Source organism: Homalodisca vitripennis, chromosome 7 (assembly GCF_021130785.1).
Source record: "Homalodisca vitripennis isolate AUS2020 chromosome 7, UT_GWSS_2.1, whole genome shotgun sequence".
Classification (NCBI taxonomy): Eukaryota; Metazoa; Arthropoda; class Insecta; order Hemiptera; family Cicadellidae; genus Homalodisca; species Homalodisca vitripennis.
The window spans coordinates 18,163,241-18,186,326 of NC_060213.1; the positions used below are offsets into that span (position 1 = coordinate 18,163,241).

General features: G+C 34.4%; 1 protein-coding gene across 4 annotated transcripts in view; it reads left to right on the forward strand.

The window, feature by feature from the left end:
* Positions 1 to 23,086, forward strand: part of LOC124366940 (solute carrier family 12 member 1) — a 227,806-nt gene that overhangs the window by 12,629 nt on the left and 192,091 nt on the right. For 3 of the 4 annotated variants that reach the window (XM_046823551.1, XM_046823554.1, XM_046823555.1), the window contains exon 1: positions 20,486 to 20,889. The exons of the other annotated variant lie outside the window; for it this stretch is intronic. In XM_046823551.1, coding sequence (XP_046679507.1) covers positions 20,590 to 20,889 — 300 coding nt within the window. In that variant the 5' untranslated portion in view covers positions 20,486 to 20,589. Of the gene's footprint in view, positions 1 to 20,485; positions 20,890 to 23,086 lie in introns of those variants that run through there. 4 annotated transcript variants of the gene reach the window in all.

Sequence of the window (23,086 nt, forward strand, 5' to 3'; positions counted from 1 at the left end):
ACATCCGCATATTATTTCGATAAAAACGAGATGTAGAAAGAGAGTGAAATAATCTAGTGTAATATCTGCGGAAATGTGACTATTAAATTAGTTTCTAGCGAAGCAAATTGCAATAACCATTAGCGTGTCAAAAAAATTGTTTTGGATGGATTCCCATTCTGATATTGGTACCGGAATGGGACAGTGCTATACACATTGACTTTTGCATATAACATTTTTCAATTGTATTAAGAATTCTATAGATGCACAGAAGAGGTCAAGTACTAGTATACCGTACCCCAAGTATATTAGTTAATTGCAAATACGTATAATGAAAATCCTCCAAAGGAATTTTTAAAGGTATTATACATATTACAACATTTTTTTTCGAATAAATATTACAGCAAAATTACAGTAATAGAATAAATTATGAATTCGTCCATCCAAGAGGAACGTTATTGTTTAAAACTGGTCTCAGATTACAAGGCAATATTTTTACAAAGGATTCGGACATTTGTCATCGTTATATCTTACAAAATGTTTAACGAAACATTTGGAGAATTGAAATCTATCTTCTTCTTCTTCTTCAGGTGAGAAGATAATTATTACTTAAAAAGAAATAAATAAGGAAAAGAAAGAAAAGGTTTAACGTACCCGAAAACTGCTTGGAGTCCAGGCTTTGTCACTGCACAAGATGCAAGTCACAATCACGAGAAGTGAAGAGTCCAAAAACGTCACACCAGCACAAGCGAAATTGCTAAAAAAAGAACACAAAGATAAAAAGCAATGTAAACATGTTTCTTTAACTTTTGTAGTAATGTTTACTTATTCAGAAAGTTTCTCAAACGATAGTGTAGGTTAGCCATTCATATAGGTTTAGTTTCATTTGAGTTAAGTTTGAGGGTATATTTAATTGTACATCGTACAACTGATTCAATGTCACCTTTGATTTTGTGTACAGTCTTTTTAACATATGTAGATCGATTACGTGATTGCAACAATGAAAATGTTGTTAAAGTACTGTACTAATGTTTGTTGTGCATAAAGTAAACATCAATTGGCCTAATATAGATCCTTTTGGCTCACCATCCATTACGGGTTTCCAATTGATGTCCTTTAGGTATGATTCACACACTGTTTCCTGATATCAAAATAGGATCCTATAAAAGATAATGAAACCAAAATGTTTTAATTCGGTAAGAAGCAAGTTATGATTGTCCGTGAGTCAGCGATCAATGACTATCCGGGTGTAATTAATTTTGGAAAACGCTTTCTCAATGTCTAGGAGTAGAAATATGTTTATTATATAGTTGGGAGATAGAAAATCCGTAATGTGAAGGTGCAGAATATTCAAGTCAATTACAAAGCGCAAGTCACTGATCATATTATACTCTTATAGAAGATTTCAAGATGGAATCTTAAAACTATGGTATGGAAAGAGACAATTTTCGTGGATCTGGAAACGCATTTTAAGTCACAGACTTGTTTAATGTCTTTGAAGAAACGGATGGATTGACAATAGAATGACAAGAAGAATGGATATGTCATAAAAGCCAGTTGTATTGTTTCGGTTGTAAGAGATAGCCGTAAAACTTCCAAGTTGCAAAACAATGGTATAGTATAGATGATTATAGACACTCAACAAAGTGTAAAATGAATGTTTACTACAGTTTGCCTGATCGTGAAAAAGGGATTAGATCTAAAAATCATTCAATCATTATTCAATGCGAACTCTAGGCTAACAAAAGATAACTGTGTTTAGAAACTGAGTTAACCCCAATATGAAATACTACCTAGTCCAGTGTTCTGAACTATATGTAAATGAAGAAAGTGTTTTTGGACTTTAGAGTCTTAAGCAGTAAACACAAAACAAGGAAACCTTATTTTTAATGGTGGTTTTCAACGGTTAACCGATAGATCTTGATCACGGTTTTGATGAGATCCAAAATACCTAAAGGTATATCTTGTTTACAGGAGGCCTACGTTTCTATAATTACGTCACCCTTATAAGTACATGACATTAGGTCGACAAGAAGCCTCATATTTTTTTTACAAAGTCCTGAAAGAGGCCTCACTCCTGTAGGGCGTTAGCCCACCCCCAGAGCAGAAAAACCGAGTCAACCAAACTTCTAGAAAATATACTCGGCTAAAGTGGAGTGATCATCTTATGTGCAGGACAACATTTTCACCTTAGATGATCTTATCAGTATAATGCAGTTACGGTAGAAAGGGCTGATTCGATGTGAATGTTGAATTTGGCTCCAGTTCACCTTCCTCTTACGTGAAGCATCTGAAAGCTGATGCTGTTGCAGACTTGACTCCTGAAATCTGGAGTCACGTTCGTTTGAAGGGATCCAAAAATAGTCGGTGACGAAGAACGAAGACGCTCGAAACGAACCCCTCTCCCTCATTGTTTTGACATCAGAGATCTCAGAAAATACCTCTTCACCTAGGTTGCACTATTTTTGTAGGTGTCTTTGATATCGAAATTCCAGATTTCAGGAGTCATCTACAAAAGCATCAGATTTCAGATTCTTCGCGTAAAAGAAAGGTGAACTGGAACCAAATTCAACATTCACACAGCATAATGCTACTCCCCTACCAAGTTTTCTAATCCTGTCCCTCCTGTCTAATGAATAACTTTCGAGGAACCCATTTTAGGAATAAACGGTTTCGACCACGACTCCAATAAAGCACCACATCACAATTTTTAGAACTAAAATTCGTTCTAACTCCAACTGTACAACTACTGTATATGAACTTACAAAGAAAGTCGGTTATTTTGGGAGTATCGATGGTCGAGAGGTCTAAGGCGTTGGACATTGGAACTGTCTGTGACCGTTTCACTTTTTATCAGTATCGTCTACTCTATCCCTTATTCTGTTTGATAGGATCCTTGTATAGGCCATTTGCCCATGAAAAAGCAAAATAAGGCTTAAAAGGAGATCGGCTTCTCCTAAAAACTAAAGCTAAGTTTGTTCATCAATGTGAAAGGCTTCAATGGGCAGAGTCGGTGTGTGAAGGACTGCAGAAAGGCGTGAGCTCTCTGTGCAGACCCGCTATTGTTCTGGACCGACAGTCCGGACCACAAGCCATGACGTGGGAACACAAGACGTGGACACCGTGACCAGAACTGACACATTCACACATGCACTGCCCACACCAGCAATAACAAGATTCAAGATTCTTTATTTGCATTTAAACACATATAGACGCAATTGACATCGTCAGAAAATTCATAACATTAGTATAATAGCCAATATATAGCCGGTATATAGCAAATTCTTTAATTTCTTCTATAGTAAATTGTTCCATAAGCCTATAATAAAATAAATAAATGACTAAAAACTAATGTACAACTGCAATTAATAAGTTCATAACATTACAAAACAAATAAAATATATAAGGTGTAATAACAGAGAATAAAACAAATTACAACTCAACAAATTTGTAACGGTGACCTCAAAACTGGCACAGGACAAATGGACATCACAAGGCTTTATCTAATGAGAAATAATAAATAAATTTTTAAAGAAACAATAAATATAAAAACAGTAGATTACAATTTTATTTCACTAATGTCACAAGACAAATACTCGTCAATCGAATAAAGGGCTTTGTCATTCAACCAAGTACTAATAGAACTTTTAAACTTAACGATACCAACTGTCCATGCGTTATCAGGTAAGTCGATGAAATTTTAATTTCCATACATAAATGACTTTTCTTAGTTTTTTCTGGCCTAAAATTTACCATATCTAAGTTACCTTTGTTCCTTGTATTATAATAATTATGTATATTTTGTCTGAACTGATATGTTTCTAAATTTTCTTTATATTTTAATAAACAGAAGTATATATATACATAACAACATACACTGAATCAACGTATGTACTCGTTGTTAACAACAATAAGTTATGCTGCTCTTCTGGTGATTAATGGCAGAAGTATCAGGCACCAGTACAACATGAGTTTAAGTAGAGAGTTAGGAATATGAGAGCAATACACAAGCATCCTTATATACCCTGTGTGGCTCTTCACCAGTACCCTTCGCGGTAAACTAGGCCTCTTGGTCAGGTACTTGCGGTTACAGACTTGCCGCTCGTGAGTATCGTTGAATTGTTAGACATAAGTGACACGGCGGTTTTTCAGTGCTTAGAGTAAGTTTAACTAGCAGGTATAAGCCGGAAATGAACACTCCTGGAGTAAAGCAAACTCTTACTAAATACCAACATTGACTGTACTTAGAACCGCTTTATGACCATGTGGACACATTTCCCACGCAAATCAAAGACGTAGCCAGGCAAAATTTTGGGAAGGGGATTAAGACGATATTAGAGGACCTCCCCCAAAAATGTTCGAATCTTTCAAATTTAAGAAGCAAAGTATTGAATTTAGCACAAAGTCTCTGCATAGATTGTACTGACGATTGATATTCTTAATTATGGAGGCACTGCTTTTGTAGGCTGTGCAGGGTTAATAATTGAAATTGATTAACTCATGTAGTAATGTAATTACAAAAAGGATGCTTTTACTGACTGAAAAACACAGTGCATATTATACAGTTCTACATTGAGAATTTAAAACACGTAAAAGAGTTTTACAAAAGTAACATGCTTGACTTCTGAGCCATTGTACCTAGTATATTTTCCCGTAGTGGCCAGAGAGTAAGGCCCCATTTTGTTCCTTAAAGAGTTCTTGGGCCGTTTCAATGTTGAGAACGATATTTTAGCAGTAGGCCTACATGTCAGTAATACTGAATTAAATAATTATAATCGTTTGCTAAAAAGTAATTAAAACAAAATAAAAATTTGGGGAGGGTCCAAACCCCTTGCGCCCCCTCGTCCCTACGTCCCTGAGGACACACTTTTATAGGTTACCAACAAAATATTAAATATTATGTATTAGAATCTGTAATGAATTAATCATAACTTTACAAGTTTGTCACTATACTATCGAACATTGGCAACGAGTCAATAATTTAAGATGAACGAAATAATATGAAATGTCAGCAGAAGAGATGGGCCCAGTAGAATTGATGCTCACCTACCATCGAAATTCAATGAAAAGAAAATATATTATTCAGTATACGAAGCCAGAACTGTCCCAAACTCACATGCCTTTGATAAGAATGCCGCTACAGAAATCGTAAAGAAACTGAAAGATTTCAAATAATTGTGCCGTGTAGTTGTATAGTATAAAACTCGCCTTCGGCTCGCTGGGGGCTACGCCCCCAGGCCCCCATGATGTACGCTTGCATAAATTCGGGGATAAGGGGGATTTTGTGATTGGTAAAATTTGGACATGAGGTCATGCCAGGGAAATTCCCTGGGGGGATTTCATGTTACCAGGGGTTAATGACATCAGGGGGTTTAAATTACTCAGGAGGTTATCTGGTCATACCAGATTACTTCCGTGGGGGGGTTAATGTTACCGGGGGTTAATGACACACCCCAGGCCCCCCTTTTGGGGTGTTGGCCAAATTCGGGGATAAGCGGAATTTGGAAAAGTATTAGACCTATTTTATTGAATTTTTCCAGTTTTAATCAAAGTTTTGATTCTAAGGCCATTTTGTGGCTTAAACCGTTAGAGATACGACAAAAAGTGACTGGACCTTTCTTGTCGGAAATTTAAAAATTGAAGGAGGATTTTGCCCTCAGATTTGAAGTAGGGACCTTTGGTTTAGCCGGTACAGAGCTTATAAGAAAAGTCTGCATAGGCCAGCTATTGTGAATTGTTCAGTGTAAATATAAAAAAAAACTTGATCCTTAAGTCAGTATTTTTAAGTTGTTTAGTGGGTTTTATTTGCTCAGGAGTTTATATAGTCATGCCAAGAAATTCGGGTGGGGGGGGGGGTTTAAATGTTACGGGGGTTAATATCTTCAGGGGGTTTAATTTAAGCTTACCCAGGATTATGTTACCAGTATTCGGTATTACGGGGGGGAGGGTTAATATTACCGGGGGTTAATGACACACTTGGCGCCTTTTTTAGAGAGGTATTGTGTCTGTGAACATAATAAATATTCCTCTGTCCCTATTTTACTATTGACGCTTAGCTAACGCTCAGCCAACTCCGAAGTCACTGAACCTTTTCTGTAGATCACGTGATTTCCTTAAATCCCGTTTAAAATTTGTTTTGAGTTACGACCAACCGTTTAGCCGCTAATCAAGCCGGAATGTAAAATTTTTTAGGCGAAAATGTCCAATATTTTCACTTAATCGCGTTTTGCGGTCAAAAACTAAGGGAAATATAGTAAAAAGTCACTGGACCTTTTTTGTAGGTCATCTTATTTCCTAAATAAAACGTTAGTCTTATTTTTGACCTCCGACCAATGGTTTCGCCGCTATCGACCCCAAAAACAAAGTTTCGCGTAAAATGTTACAACAAAATTGTACATAATCACGTTTTTCGGCCAAACCAATCGAGATAGGGCAAAAAGATTACTGGACCTTTTCTGTAGATCGCGCAATTTGCTAATTTGAGGGTCAATCAGATTTGAGCTACGACCAACGGTTTCGGCCGCTATCGGGCTTGGAAACATTATTTTTTATCGAAAAAATCTCTGGAATTTCAAAATGTTCGAGCGTTTTGTCGCTTAACCATGGAAGATAGAGCAAAAAGTCATTAGACCTTTTTTGTAGTTCACTTCATTCCTGACCATGAATTTTCCGTCAGATCCGAGCTAGCTCCAACGGTTCGCCCGCTATCGGGCTTACAAAAAATGCCTGCAGGGGTGAAGAATTGCGCGATTTTTTGGGAATTTTTTTGAGGGGGTTGAAAATGAAAAATTCTCACTTTTCGGGATTTTCCTGGTGGTTACACGTGGAAAGCTATCTGTGTACCAAATTTCAAGTCTCTAACTCATCTGGAAGTAGGTTTAGAATTAGTAATACGTGAGTGAGTGAGTCAGTCAGTCAGTTACACATGCGGTTGTATATATATTAGATACTTGTCAAAATAAACCTAGCAAAGAACCTATAACCTAGCACAAGGAACATATTAATAGCTTACAGGCTCCTATTAAACTGATTGTAAATTTTGTATTTTTTTTAAATAAGATATCGGAGAAAAGGCTTAATCAGTGTCATTACTGATGCTTAAAAACTGAAGACAGTTCCAGAGTTGACCACTAAACCTAAAGTTAGACCAAAAAATTAAGGAAAAATAAGATATCGGAGAAAAGACTTATTCAGTGTCATTACTGATGCTTAAAAACTGAAGACAGTTCCAGAGTTGGCCACTAACCTAAAATTAGACCCAAAAAAATTAAGGAAAGTAATTTCTTACGAAAGAGAACATGAACCTACTGAACTAGAAACCGATTCCATTAGAGTTGACTTTTTATATCATTCTAGATGCAGTAACAAACTCCTTTACAGACAGATTTTTACAAATGCAAAACCACGACAGTAAATTTGACAACTGTAATATGTCTCTAGTCTACAACATGTGAAAAAAAGAACTTAGAGTTTGTTGTAAGGATTTCCATTCAGTTCTGATTGAAACGGAGACGGATTAGTGAAAGAGCTTATCTTCCATCCAAAAAAGAATGCAACTGAACATACATTGTCTTATATGCAAGTGTGAATTTATGTTATGTTGTTATTACTTTCTAATGCATATTTTACCGTTAGAAATTTCACCAAGTTCTAGTTGCCAGTGGGAAAAGGACTTTTTCAAAACGTATATTGATTTAATTGAATTTTGAGTTTGCACCAGTTCATCTTCCTTTAATTGCAGCGTTTGGTATCTGACGCTGTCTCAGACTTGACTCCTGGAATCTGGAGTCATGTTCGTCTCAAGAGATCCAAAGAAAGTCGACGACGAAGAAGCTCAAAACGAAACATTTACATCGTTTTTACATCAGAGACACCTATAAATATGTGATGTGGAAGTCTCATTGTCTCATCAGGTACACAATTGAGTACACTACGATGTGATAGAAACGATCTCTAAGCACGGTGGAGTAACCGAGTTTACTACACAAAACGTTGCTATGGTGGGAAAGGTTGATTCAATGTAAATTTTGAGTTTAGCTCCAGTTCACCTTCCGTGTATTTTAATTGTATTAATTAAGGTTGTCCATCTCATAGGGATGACTAAATGTTTTGGCAAAATTAGCAGTAGAAAACGAAACATCTTTTAGTTCATATCTATAAATATTACAACATCATTTTCCCACAAATGTCACATGTTTATAATACTAGGCACGCAAGTAATGCTGTAATACCTGTTACAAGGTTAGTTAAATCATTTTAATAACAAATTCCTTTGATATTTCCTATGTATTATTCAGAACATTTGCAAAAACTGCAGTCCCTTCAAATTATTCGAATCAACTTCAATTTTAATTTTTAAGAAAAACGTTAATTTGTTCCTTTTACAGATTGGCCTTGAGGGAGCCGAAGCCCTAATCTTATCTGAATATGGGCGGGCTTGACCTTGGTCCTTTCTCTCACCCCTTCCCCCCCTCCGACACCACCTGTCATTTATCTTCATTTTCAAGTCGACAATTAGTTCAAGTAAATTAAATATATTTTTCATGCCGGATAGTTTAATTCAAATTTTATTGTTATTCTTTCTTTTGTCTCTATAACTTACCCGGCAAAACTAACTAAAATTAATTAATGTAAAGACTGCTTGCCCATGTGGACTAATTTCCAATAAAATATATATTCAGAAATTAAAATGTTTTTAGTATCTTTGCTAACACATTAATAATATTTGCAGACATGATTGTAATCTCTGTATCAATATGAAAATTGTGGAAATAAATTTACATTTTATTTCGTAAACCCTAATAGGAATTTAGTAATTTATACATATTTAAACTGTTGGTAGTAAATATTTGTTGTTGTTTATCTGTCCAACCTACGAAATTTTACATTTGTCTGGGTTTGTTTTTATTATATCACTAGCAGTTGCCCTCGGTTTCGCTCGCAATTTTCAAAATTGAATCCTTATTCGACTCAGTTAAAGCACTAATCTAATGTAGTCGTATGACATTTTTCAAACGTAAGTAGGCACACATCAGGTAGGTATTATATAAAGTGTTCGTGGTCAAGAGAATCCGAGTTTAGCCTGACTTGAATTATATTTTGCACGTGTAGGAGCATTTCTAGTTCAAATGTAATACTTCCAACGTCACATCTGAGGCTGAGGCTGCCTTGTGAACTTCGAGTTCAGCTCCAGTTCACCTTCCTCTTAGTGCAGTGTCTGGAATCTGACTCTGTCTCAGATTTGTCTCCTAGAATGTAGAGTAATGTCAGTCTGAATAGATCCGAATATTTGGTAACGAACTCTTAGCATCGTTTCGACATCAGAGACACCTAGATTACAATATATGGTGTAATCTAGGTGAAGAGGTATTCTCACTCTCCCATCATGTGCACAATGTTAATCTTGAACAAGTCTGTGACAGCGTCAGATTTCAGATGCTGCATTAAGAGGAAGGTGAACTGGAACTAACCTCAAAATTGACATTGAATCAACCCTTCCCACCAAGGCTACGTTATGTGTAGAAAGCTCGGTTGCCTCATCGTGCATAGAGATTGTGTCTCAAACATAACATCGTAGCTTTATAATACACTTCCGGCCTACGATATCTCCAGTTCCGTATTGGAATTGTAAATACAAACACAAATTAAACACATACAGGGTGTCTCACGAAGAGGTTTAAACATTTGATTTTGTATTACTTGGCCATTCGTGCACCAAACATTTTCAAAATCTACATAATTCATTAAATAGACTTTGAAAATATTCTGTGAAAATTTCAGCTCTCTAACAACTGAAACAAAATGGTGGCTTATTGAAAAAACGATACTTTAAAACCAGTACTATCGACTGTAAAATTCTCAATATTGTAGGATTTGTACAAAAGCCTAATTAAAAAGATGTTAGTTTGAATAAGTAAGTAAATAGTTTATGAAAGAGAAGTTATAAACTCTTTTGTATGAGATATTGTGAGAATAATCCAGTTTTGTCATGGATTATTCAATATATCCCAAATCGCGATAAACCACAATCATAATCCAACCGTAATCCTGAATATCCCTGCCCAGAACATTGAATAAGCATATTCACAGTGGACCTTAACCCTATTCTTCGTTCTACTTCCAGACTACATGTACAGAGTGTGCCACGAAGAGGTTTAAACGTTTGATTTTATATTACTTGACCATTTATGCACCGAACATTTTCTACACAATTCATTAAATAGGGTTTTTAAATAGTCAGTGAAAATTTCAGCTCTCTAGCAACTGTTAAACAAAATGGAGGCATTTTGATAAACTAAACTTCAAAAACCGTAAAAAATAGTTTTTTTGGTTTTGTAAAACTATTTATTGTCACATTCTAGAGAAATAAAGCATTTTAATCAGAAAATTAGAACATAGCCTATTAAAGACCTACAATTACAATCCACAACTGTGATTATTCGAACTGTAAAGCCTCGCGCGCACTACGACGGAACGGAAGGACACGACAGAATTTTTCAAATATGAATAGTATTGATTGTTATGGAGATGCGCGCACTTGGACGGACGGGACGGAAGAGACGCGTCGGACGTCAGTCAGATTATCTGAGGAAAAGAACTTTTGAACAAATTCTGCGCGTCGACTCCGTCGGCGACGTCGGCTCCGTCCCGTCCGGTGTTGTAAGCGCACACACCTCAGACGGAACGGAAGGAAATTTTCTCTATTCCAGCTATATCTTCTGAGCCAAAGTGGATGTCTCCAAGTTAATTTCTCTTGTTCAAAACTTCACCGAGCTGTACAACATGCGTCATCCTGAATATTTTAACGTTAATAGAAGAGAGAATTGTTGGGAAGAAATCGGTGCAATGCTGGGACAAGCAGGTAAGAGTCGTCTATCAAATCTGGGAATAACGTATGAAACTCCCCCAAAGCTAACCTTTTAGTGTTTATGTTATGTACCCAAAACCTGGCTTTTCTTCGTCTTCTCTCTGCCTCTTCTTCTTCTATTACGAATGCAGCAACAATAATTAATTCTTCATCTAAGCACTGAAGCATCTTTGACAATGTTTTAACACAGACTGAGAACTTGATTAAAACACCCAAGACGAGTCTGGCGTGGCGCGGCGGTTCCGTCCTAATGCGCGCACCCTATCTTAAAATTTCCAGTCGTCCGTTCTGTCGTTTCCGTCCGTTCCGTCGTAGTGCGCGCGAGGCTTTATCCATCCACAGCGACACACTGATAACAGCGCTTAACAAATGGATCGTAAGCTCTTACAAAGAAATTATGCGGTATCCGGAGAAGTTTCTCTTAAACTGATTGTTTTAATTCCTCATCGTTATTGAAACTACGAGTTTAAACTTGTTCCTTTAAGTAACCACATAGAAAGAAATCACACACAGTTAAATCTGGGGGATCGGGGTTGCCAATGTAAAAAATCACTTCCACGACCAATCCAACGGTCATGAAGGTTGTCATTAATCGCTTGACAGGATTTGCGAAATGAGGGCCACCGTCTCGTTGGAAGATTGCTTGATCCATTTCTGGAACCGTAAAATGAGGCAAGACTTGTTCGTTTAAAACCTGTTCATACCTATTCCCAGTCTGTAATCAAATAAAATCAGGTAATTCAAGAAATACAGTTTTATAGAAAGCAAAATGGTAAAATGTTCAATATGTCACCATTTTGTTTGTACAATTGTTAGGGAACTTTAATTCACACAGAATATTTTTAAAACCTACTATATTAATTGTGTAGAGTTTGAAAATGCATAAATGGGCAAGTAGTACAAAATCAAACGTTTAAACCTCTTCGTGGGATACTCTGTATATTATTGCATGAAAAACATATGTTATGTTTATTATATGATTATCAGTAAGTGATATGAATGTAAAAATTCAACAATATATACGAGGGGTATCCAAAAAGTAAGTTTCCCTGTTCTGTAAAAAGACGCGTACGTAACACAGCGTGCAGCTGTGGGCGGGGATATGTAGCACGGTTCGGTTGGCAACAGGTGCGCCGGTCACTGGCCCATTGTCACGCTTCTCAGTCAGTTGCTGCCCAAACATCATGGAGACTCCACTGCGTTCTGCCGCCAGTTGCGAAGTCCGTAGTGTTATTCGTTTCTTGACCGCCAAAAACGAAACTGCCGTTGAAATTCATCGTCAGTTGTGTCAAGTGTATGGTGAACATGTTATGTCCGTTCAGATGGTCCGTCGTTGGCGTGCAATGTTTTTGGAAGGAAGAGAAAATGTTCATGACGATGAGCGTAGTGGCCGACCGGCCAATTCTCGGCAACCTGACGTCATTAATGCTGTACGAGCAGTTATTGACAATGATAAGCGAGTGACTCTCGATGAAATTATGGATAAACTGCCGTCAAGTGTTGAAGTTAGCCGGTCATCTGTGTACAATATCATGACAGAAGATCTTCAGCTTGCAAAAGTGTGTGCCTCGCTTATTGAGCAAAGCCCATAAACAACAACGAATGGCTGCTGCCCAGTCTTTCTTGCGATTGTTTGACGATGAAGATGAAAACCTTTTCAGTAGAATAGTCACTGGTGATGAAACATGGATTCACCACTCAACTCCAGAGACCAAACGCCAGAGTATGGTGTGGCAAAAAAAAAGGAGAGGCAGCTCCTCAAAAAGCCAAAGTTTTTGAGTCGGCAGGAAAGGTAATGGCTACAGTTTTTTGGGACTGCCGTGGAGTGTTATTGATTGACTATCTTCCTCGTGGCGAAACCATAAATGCAGAAAGGTATTGTGAAGTTCTCACCAGACTTCGGAGGGCAATACAGAATAAACGGCGCGGACTTTTGTCGCGCACGGTTCTGCTTATTCAAGATAACGCCCGACCACACGCTGCTCGTGCAACAATGGAACTTTTGAGGAAATTTAAGTGGGATGTTTTTGGTCATCCTCCATACTCACCAGATCTTGCACCTAGCGATTTTCATCTGTTTCCGGAGCTGAAAAGACACCTTGGCGGTTGGCGATTTGCCAACAGCGATGACCTTCAAAATGAGGTGGATACTTGGCTTAAAAATTTGGCGGGTGAATTTTGTGATGCTGGAATAAAAAAACTACTTCCTAGATACCAAGAGTGCTTAGAAAGGGATGGTAACTATGTAGAAAAATAAGGTATGATGTAAAAAGTTGAATAAATGTGTTTCAGTTATTTTTTGAGTCTTTTTAACTTTTTCATAATTAATGGAAACTTACTTTTTGGATACCCCTCGTATATAGGTATTAATTATATTTTTTTATTTAACATTAATAATTATCATGGATTGATACAGCAATACCATAAGCCAGTTTTTCATTAAATTGGTAGAAACTGTTTTAGTTTTGGTGAGTGTTCTCTATGTGGGAGGGGGGGAGTAATGAATTGAAAATATAAATAAATCATTGTACATTATTAAACAATTCATGAACATATAGCCTACATTACAACAATGAATACATTACATTGGATTTAATAAAACAATTAAAAAGAATTATTTTTAAAATATATATTACTAAAATCTAAATGGAACAGTCCTAATGGAATAAATTTTAAAATAGGTATTAATTATATTTTTTTATTTAACATTAATAATTATCATGGATTGATACAGCAATACCATAAGCCAGTTTTTCATTAAATTGGTAGAAACTGTTTTAGTTTTGGTGAGTGTTCTCTATGTGGGAGGGGGGGAGTAATGGATTGAAAATATAAATAAATCATTGTACATTATTAAACAATTCATGAACATATAGCCTACATTACAACAATGAATACATTACATTGGATTTAATAAAACAATTAAAAAGAATTATTTTTAAAATATATATTACTAAAATCTAAATGGAACAGTCCTAATGGAATAAATTTTAAAATAGTTCATTTTTACTACCTTCTATACTTCTTGCACATTTTAAAAATTCCATTTGAAATATTTGATGTGCACTACAATGTTGTTTGAATATCATTTTCTAATTTGTGCAGATTCTTCTTAACATTTCCTAAAGTCCTAACAACCAATTTTAACTTGAATTCTTAATCCCTCCAAAATTTGGAAATAACTAAAAACTGTATTCCATGTCAGAATTCGTGTTATTGTGAAATAAATTTATATTTTTTTTTCTTTTTCTTCTTTTAGTGTGCGTTATTCATTCCATCCTCACTAGTCAACGGAATGTGACACCAATATAAAAACAATGTAAGAGTTAAAATCAACTGAATATTTCTGAAATTTGGAAATACCTTACACTTAAAGCAATCGTGTAGGTAAATCAAAACGTGAATAACTTTTTTATTATACATCTTTAGGCAAAATGTGATTTTTTCTTTACAAACAAAAATTGTAAAAATAATTATACAATATTACACTACATGTGTAAGAAATACAATAAAAAAATAATACACTCATATTTTACTCCTTTACGAAGTTGTAGCTTTTCATGCGCCAGATCTATAGATTAGTTCTACAGTTAGAAGAGCAACAGAAATAGTTCTCATTATTGCCACCAGGGTTACCGTGCAGTTAGTAAGCTCTGCATCCGATAGGGGCGCTGCTATAGTTACTTCTTTCAATTACGCAAGTAAGTTTTTTGAATTCAGTTCAAAACAGAGAAACGTACAATTTTCAAAATAGTGCAAAATGTTTGTAAATGTTATAAAATAAATAATAGAGAAAAAATATAGTATATCAATACAAAAGAATACAAAACAATTATTAAAAACCTATCAGGTAATAATTCTCGAATGTTAGAATAATTGTATGATGGATAAATAAGTAATAAATAACGAGCATATTATGTGTGTGGTGGCAATCCATAACGTTGTTGTTGTAAACAAATTTTGGAAGTTCCTAATCAGTCATACCTGACTGCTGACAGGAACTCGCTGACGTTGAATCAATGATGGAATAAGTTAGGAATGTATTCACAAATGTACAATGGCCTATTTGTATGTTCAATTCATTATCCTCCGTGAGTTTTTAGGAATAGACGGCTGGAGTTGAATGAGGAGAATAGATTGATAACTCCTTGGGGATTAAAAGCTGAGTCCAAGTTTGTTTTCTGGTATTCCACTTCACATTTTCGCAACTGGTCGGAAGATTTAAAATTATGCACTTGTTCAAAATTTGGATGATACTTTTTTCCTATTATTGAAAATGCTTAGTTTTCTGTATGTTTTTTTTTTTAACATTATGATGTTTTTATAAGTAACCGTTAAATCTATAAAGTTAATATATCTAATATAAGTTTACTTATGAGATTTCTTATTTCATAGGCGAACTTAGATAAATCGCAATGTTTGAACCAATAACGTAGCCAGGAAAAAAATCGGAGGATCCAGACAATTGATATTTTTTCCGTACTGGAAAGAGAGTTAGTCCCATTTTTTTCCTTACAAAGTTCTTGGCCCGTTTCTTTGTTAAGAACGATCTTTCAGCAGTAGCTACATGTCAGTAATACTGATTTATTCAATTATAATAGTAGTTTACTAAAAAATTGAAAATTGGGGGGGGGTTCGGGCACCGGGGATAAAGGGACAAACCAAAAGTCTGTTCAAAACTTTTAATAAAGTTAAGTAAAGTGGGTAGATCTTGTAACAACTGGAATTTCAATAATTAATTTCGCGTGTACTTATCGAGTTCGAGATATAAAAAAATGTGTTCCATAAATTTTAGGTAATTGTATGTTTCCCATGACATTTTTTTTTGTTTTGACTAGGTTCTAAAATGTTTAAAGTTTAAACGACTGCCATAATAAAACGAAATTGCGTAGCCTACCAACTTGGTCAACTGTCGGTGAATTATGTATACATTGTCGGTAAGTTCTGCCACGAGAACAATTAATTGTAATTAGCTGGTTTTTAAACAACATCGACCTAACAAGCTTATATAAAAAGACATAAGATGGTCAATTCAATTGAACAATAATAGGCCCAGTAAAATAAAAATTCTCAATATTGAAGGATTTGTATAAAATCTAATTAAAAATATGTTAGTTTGAATAAGTAAGTAAATAGTTTATGAAAAAGAAGTGATAAGCACTTTTGTATTGAGATATTTGAGGAACACCAGTTTTATCATGGATTATTCAATATATCCCAAATCCCGATAAACCACAATCATAATCCAACCGTGATCCTGAATATCCCTGCCCAGGACATTGAATAATCATATTCACAGTGGACCGTAACCTTATTCTTCGTTCTACTTCCAGACTACAGATGCTGCACCATCTACTTATCAGATAGTGATAAGACGTTCGGATATTGGTGTGCCAGGTCGTTCGTGTGGGAACGTCCCAGGCTCGAAACTAGTTTCGCGAGATAGGTAGTCCTGTTCCGTACGTTCCGTCCAACAGTGCTTGTCTACTTATTTAAGTTTCTGGCCGATTTCGTTCCGATAAAATATAATACTACGTTCCAATATTTGAATTTTAAACATAAAGTCTATCTACTCAAGTTGTTTTCGTGTCTCATATATACACAGTTCTATGAAAATTAAACTTTGTGAATGCTTATATTCATAATATCAATTTAAATTGTAAATCCACTCATCCACCTTTACTGGTAGTATAAGGGATCAATGTAAACAATTTTATTAAGGACAATTGTGTTCAAAAACAACAGAAAGCAATAAAAAATATTTCTGAAAGGATTGGAAATTTACATATTAAAAAAAAAATATATTAAGTACAAGAAATGAAATTAAAACACATTTATATATTTAGTAGGTTATCTTGAAACAGTTAAATAAATATATATCTTAAAAGAAATTGCATGATTTAAATAGTAAAACTTTACTACTCAATTACTATACTGTTAAACCCAAATTTAAACAATTGGTTTAAAATTAAAGAATGTTATAACGGTAACGTGCATTCGTTATGTCTACGAACACTAATAGTTATATACGAATTAATTATTAGTTGTTAACGTATAAATTAAAATATATAAAAATAATTAAGTACTGGTTGCCACATGAAAATATTGTGGTTGCTTGTAATTTCAGAGGGGAACTGGAGCATTTACCAGCCCTTCTTTCCGCTTAACAGATCCAGGACGCCCGGAACTAGTAAACCGTTCCGAGGGAAAATGGAGTTCCGAGCTTAACAGAACTGAAACGCCCGGAACTTCTACCCGTTCCGAAGAAGTGGACTGTTCCAGGTCCGTTCCGCTTCCTGAACGTTACGATGGAGCTGTTCCAATTCTTTTGGCACATCTAGTTCGGATCATCTGACTGATCGGACGTAGTCGGTCTCGTTCACTGTCACGACCCGGTCAGTGTAGTTCTGAGTCTTCCCGCTAGAGCGTGTTATAGGTCAATAACGACCGGCCATCGTGAGAGCGAGCGGCTGAATGAAATGAACGATTTTGGAGACACTGTAACCTATAACGCATAAAATGTAGGCCTACTCAGCTTTAGTTAGCTGAATATGTTAAGCTATTTTACTATGGATAACGGGTTTTTAACTGACTTAATTATAATATTATAAGTTTTAACGATTCTTAAAAATAATAGCCTACATCTGATTTGGAAGGCAATATCAAATTTATTCAGTTGGCGGGAAAAACGAACGACACGTTCAGGGTGAACGGGTCATTTGGTCATTTGAAACACTCTGATCCGGATCACTCGTTCACCTAAGTGTCCGATTCAAATTGAACAGTACATTACCAAATGACACATCTCTATTTTTAAGAAGGTGAGATAAATACTACTATAACAAGAACATTTCTTGAAATATACGCCACTAATGTTGATTACTATGAAATATCAAAATTGTACTAAAACTGAGGGAGAGGTTGGAATATCTTTCGGTGACTATTACTTATCTCAGGATTGTTTGGAATACCATTCAAAAATAATATGCCCATAACGTCACTGTTTTTCAAAATTAAATTGCGTGCGAAGCCGCTGATAACTGCTAGTATCACACTTTTCAAAATTTCACGTTATTAAAAAAAGTTATAAAAAAGAAGAAATCGACGCTTATAAAACATTATACTACTTTAAAAAAATAAAGATAATATATTAAACAATGATTTTGGACCGATTCAAAATTCACCATTCCTTTAAAATATAACAAAATTATTTTTGACCTACAGTTTTATACATAGACTACTATTAATATTTATTTGATTTTACTTTTAAGTAAATAAATCTTGTATTACGCTTTATTCAGCTGATAATTATTTATTGTAAAATATTTATATTAGTTCAAATCGTTGATTCACACCTGGCGATGGCATCTTTGATGTTAAAAGGCCTCGTGTATAAAAATAAAATTATTGGATAATAATTGTGACTTTTCTTTCATCAATTAATAGAAAACTGCGAGTATGTATAAAACAGTTCGGCTCATCATATGAACGTTTTAAATAATTATCCAATAGTTTACGTTATCCTTAGTTAAACCCAATTTCTATTTATTCACTACCATTAATTCACATCTGAACGGTTTCCTTGAAAATTGAAACTTGTTTGTTTCTCAGGCCGAAACGATGTGTTCGTAAAATTAATTATTATGTCTGTGTTGGTAAAACTGTATACGTGTTAACAAATATTGGCAAGGTGCCAGGTACGTGAACGCCCACGTCTTGCAGGGAAAAGGGAAATTTTGTTAGGAGAGTAATCGAAAAGCCACGACTCTAGCAACAATACTCTCAGTGTCGCCACCTAGGCGCGTCAAAATTCCCTCTTACGACTAAACGCATTAATCTTTACACGTTATGTTACGGTGACTGCTTTGTTCATTCTTAATAAAAATTATAAGATAGTAATTTATAATAATAATAAAGAACATAGATTGACTTTTGATATCAATGTCTAATTCTGTTTGATATTGTGTATTAAAGGTTGGCCACAGGGGTTGGACATTTCGAAACATAACCGGTCAAATGGACTAATTAAACAATAATTTATTATATTTTGTGAGTTCCATTTAGCTTCTAACACCATTCTTTACTACACTGTTATAGCAGTAACACAATCTGAACAATAAATGCCATATTTATTCTTTCTATTCTTCTATATTTAAACTCATATGAGTTGAATGGGATCCCCCCTTAAACCCTAACTGTAGTTCTTGGAACGAGAATTAAAACTTCGTATATTTTAACTCATCCAAAATACTGTGACCAAACGTGTCATAAAACACACATCTAACGTTAATTATATTTCTTCAAATTTAATTAAAAAATTAAAAAAATCAAGAAAACGTTTTCTGTCCAAATAATTAAATTTATAAGCATGAACCTACCTCAAAGGATTTTCGTTCAGATATTAGATTGGTTGGACGTTATCAATGTGGATCTATCATTCCTAAATCATTGTATTTGGGTGTGAATGAAAATTATGAAATGCGTATAAAATATAAAATGTATTTGCACGTTATACAAATGTAAAACCATAATGTCCTTATCTGCATTTATGTAAGTATCAGTTGTTTAGGTTCTGGTGAGTCAAATATTAGAGGCGTTCGACTAAAATTAAATGAAACTAATGATTGGTGTGTGAATGGAACAACTGGAGCTGCTTCTTAGTCGATTATAATATGATTAAATACACTTTAATAACAAACCGATATAATTAGAATAAAATATTTCGTTCACGGAGATTTTAAAAATTTTTTCTTTGAATTTCTTGCACAAAATAAACAAAATCTATTTATAAGTAACTTTTTCTAATATGGCAATCGAGATACTATTGATTTAAAACAAAAAAGGAATCAAGTCATGAAGTTCAGAAATTCCTTTTTTTAACAAAGCACTAAATTACATTTACTTTGTCCTAACTTCACTTTGTTAAATAAGGATTTTATTTATTAATGTATTCAAATTGATACCTATATTTTTCATTTTATTGTTTTAATTTTGCTTTAGCATACTCGTGGAATAAACCAAAATATTCAATAATATTAAAAAAGGCAATATTAAAGAAACATTAAAATATTCGGGACAAAAGTGTTTGAATGTGTAAGGTTAATATGCTCAAATTTTCTTTTCAATAGGCTAAATCATATAGTAAAAGATCAAAAAATGTCTCCTAATAAAAATGTCTATAAATTCATATATGATGAATATTTTTATATTGTGAGATAAGATAAACAGTACTTGCGCATAAAGTTAGTTACAAATACAATTTTTATTCAACTAAGTAGAAAATATTATGGTAAAATAGTGCGATAATAAAAAAATAAATGATGACTAGTGAAGTCAAAATAGGACTACATATCCAAATATTTCGACCTAAATCAGGGAAAAAATTAAAAATATAAGTTCAAATCGGTTAACTTAAAACAAAAAATACAGAGTTTTGATAACATTTGTATATTGACGCTCTATATGCAATTACCCAATAAATAACCGAGCACATTGCTATACGATTACTGTTGTACGTCTAACAACCAGAACCAACACAGTACGATAACGTATTAAAGTAGTAGGGAATTTTTACTCCGCGGTAGGGAATTCTCTCGTGGTGCGGGTCCAGCACTGCGGCGTTGCTGTTTGCAAACGATTTTCAAACAGTTGAGCCGTGGTGTTCTTGGGTGTGTTTGTTAGACAACAGCCGCACGTCAATACTTGCCTCTGTTTCGTGTATTGTGGTTCTATTATAACTGACGATGTCTTCTCTACGCGAGAGCGGCGATGACAAGCAAAATCGCGGCCTGGAGATGAAGGATCGCCACCCCAGATTCCAAGTGAATCGGGTCGCTACAGTAGATGGAGATGATGCCGACGAAGAAGAATTGGCGGAGTTGTACGATGAAGAAGACGATTCACCCGGTTCTTACGTTAAAAGTTTTCGTCATTTTACAAGAGAAGCGTTGCCCCGCATGGATAACTATAGGAATATTATGTCTATCCAAGCAGCATACAGGCCCACCCTGGACGAACTTCACCAGGCTACTCTTCATGGCAAGGTACATATCCGCCCACACTTTTTAGGTTATATTATTTATTGACATTTAACGAATTTATGTCGTTATTCTTTTAATATGTCACTATTTAAGGAAGATTAAATTGAAATTTGTCTATCTTAAGGTAAAATTTAACTGTTAGCCTGTCAGGTCTAACCTCAAAAACATTCTTCTGTCATCATTGATATTTTAAAATGGTTTTTACTTTGTAGACATGCATTTCTTTTATGATAAGTCCTTTCATAGTTCTAGGGCTAACTTGCAGAACAATTTAAAAAAGTGAAACGAGAAATGTTCAATAACATTGATGAAGGTTGGATCATGGTGATAAAGAGTTCAATAACCAACTCTCCATGTTGGTTGTTGAGTTCAATAAAACAGTAAGGCACATTTCAACATTTTATAAAACAATGTTAAAAAGGTTTACTACCTGTTAAAATCTAGGCTACTCTATAATTATTGGATTTTTATACATTTGAAGTACCATTAAAATGCAGTACCAAACACTAGGCAAATTTTAGTTTTACATTAAATACATTTTTCTTTTAATCTGATATAGGCTATCAATTTATTTCCTATGTAGGGTACCATTGAGTGTGGAGGCTTAGATATCTATGAACACAATAATTAAGTTTGTTTGGGATAGTATGTTCAGCTTATATCTTCGCTTATTTTCAACAATCAAGTACTGTATTATCCGTACAAAGACATGTATGTCAAACTACATTAATAAACAGGATGTTACAAAATTACATCACAAAAATTAATGCTAAAGCAAAGAAAAAAGTTCCTCTAAACATATGTCATAAATGGTACGTTTTCGGTCTGTATGTCTGTGCTTTTTTACGCAAAGAATATGAAAAATTAAACACTCCTTAAATTACAGGATTGTAAAATGTTTATGCTTAATTTAATGAAAACACTAATAGATATAACCAAATTATAAGTAATATTACAAACAGCTTGTTCGTTGAAACATTTGACATCTCAAGTTTCATGACCAGTTTTCAAAATCCGGAAAAATTGTATTTATATCTTTGCTTTAGCATGGTTCATCATTTCTTTAAATTTTTAACATAATATTGAAACACCCTGTATATTTTAGCATTTGTAAATGGCAAATATTAAAGAGCACTAATAAGCATCATGCCTTAAGAGGTCTTAAAAAATGTAAATGAAAAGTACCTAGTAATAAAGTCGTAACACTGTATTTTTCATATTAGAGTGCAGGTAACGATTTGTAGTAATGATAATAATTACAGTGATATTGTGTCGCCTATCCGCTGTTGACGGAATGAAACGTACACGACACGGGTAACACCCTTCCATTTTTATTGCAAGCACAATTAAATGCTGTAAAAACTGTTAATTTCATTGCGGGTACATAGTTGGTCGTAGCTGTAATCAAGTTGATTAAATGCAAAACGAATGCAGGATTCAATTGAAATCTTCCAGCTTCCACTGGATGTGCTGATAGAGAATTCCCCACATGTTTTTCATTTAATTGTTAATTGTTAATCATTCTGATAATTTATAAAAAAAGATATATTTATTTGTTGAATATGGAATTATTGTATCAAATGGGAAATCATAGAACCCAATTTGAGGTTTTTACTTTTCACGATATAATAATTTATTTTCCACAATAAATTAACTGTCTACTGACTTTAAAAATAGTTTTATCACAATAAATTATGGTCCTTTTACGTGATGAATCAATCGTGTATGTAAATATTGTGTTCTTGTTGTGTTGTCTACGAAACAGATCCTTTAGAATTAGTTCCAAACTCAGAAATGAATTGGTAGTTTTTGCTTTTATATATTCTTATGACCTATTTCATAATAAAAATATTATACGCGAGAAATTTGACATTATTACGTAACTGATATGTGTAATTACAGTTTTCGGCAGCCATATTTTCTTAACAGTAAGAGCGAAAAAAGATCAAATACAAAAACATTTTATTTTAAAATGCCATTTATTTCATATACAATTTATTGAATTTTGCTATTGAAGACAAGTATTAGACTTGTTTTATGTTCAAAATGCAACAAAAAGTGCCCCTACCACACTTAATGATAAGATTGGGAAAATATTTGGTGTGTGTTGTTCCATATTTAGTAACACAGTACCTAATTTTAAAGGCATATTTTAAAACGATCTGGTGTACTCTGTACATGTAAATTGGGTTAAAATTAA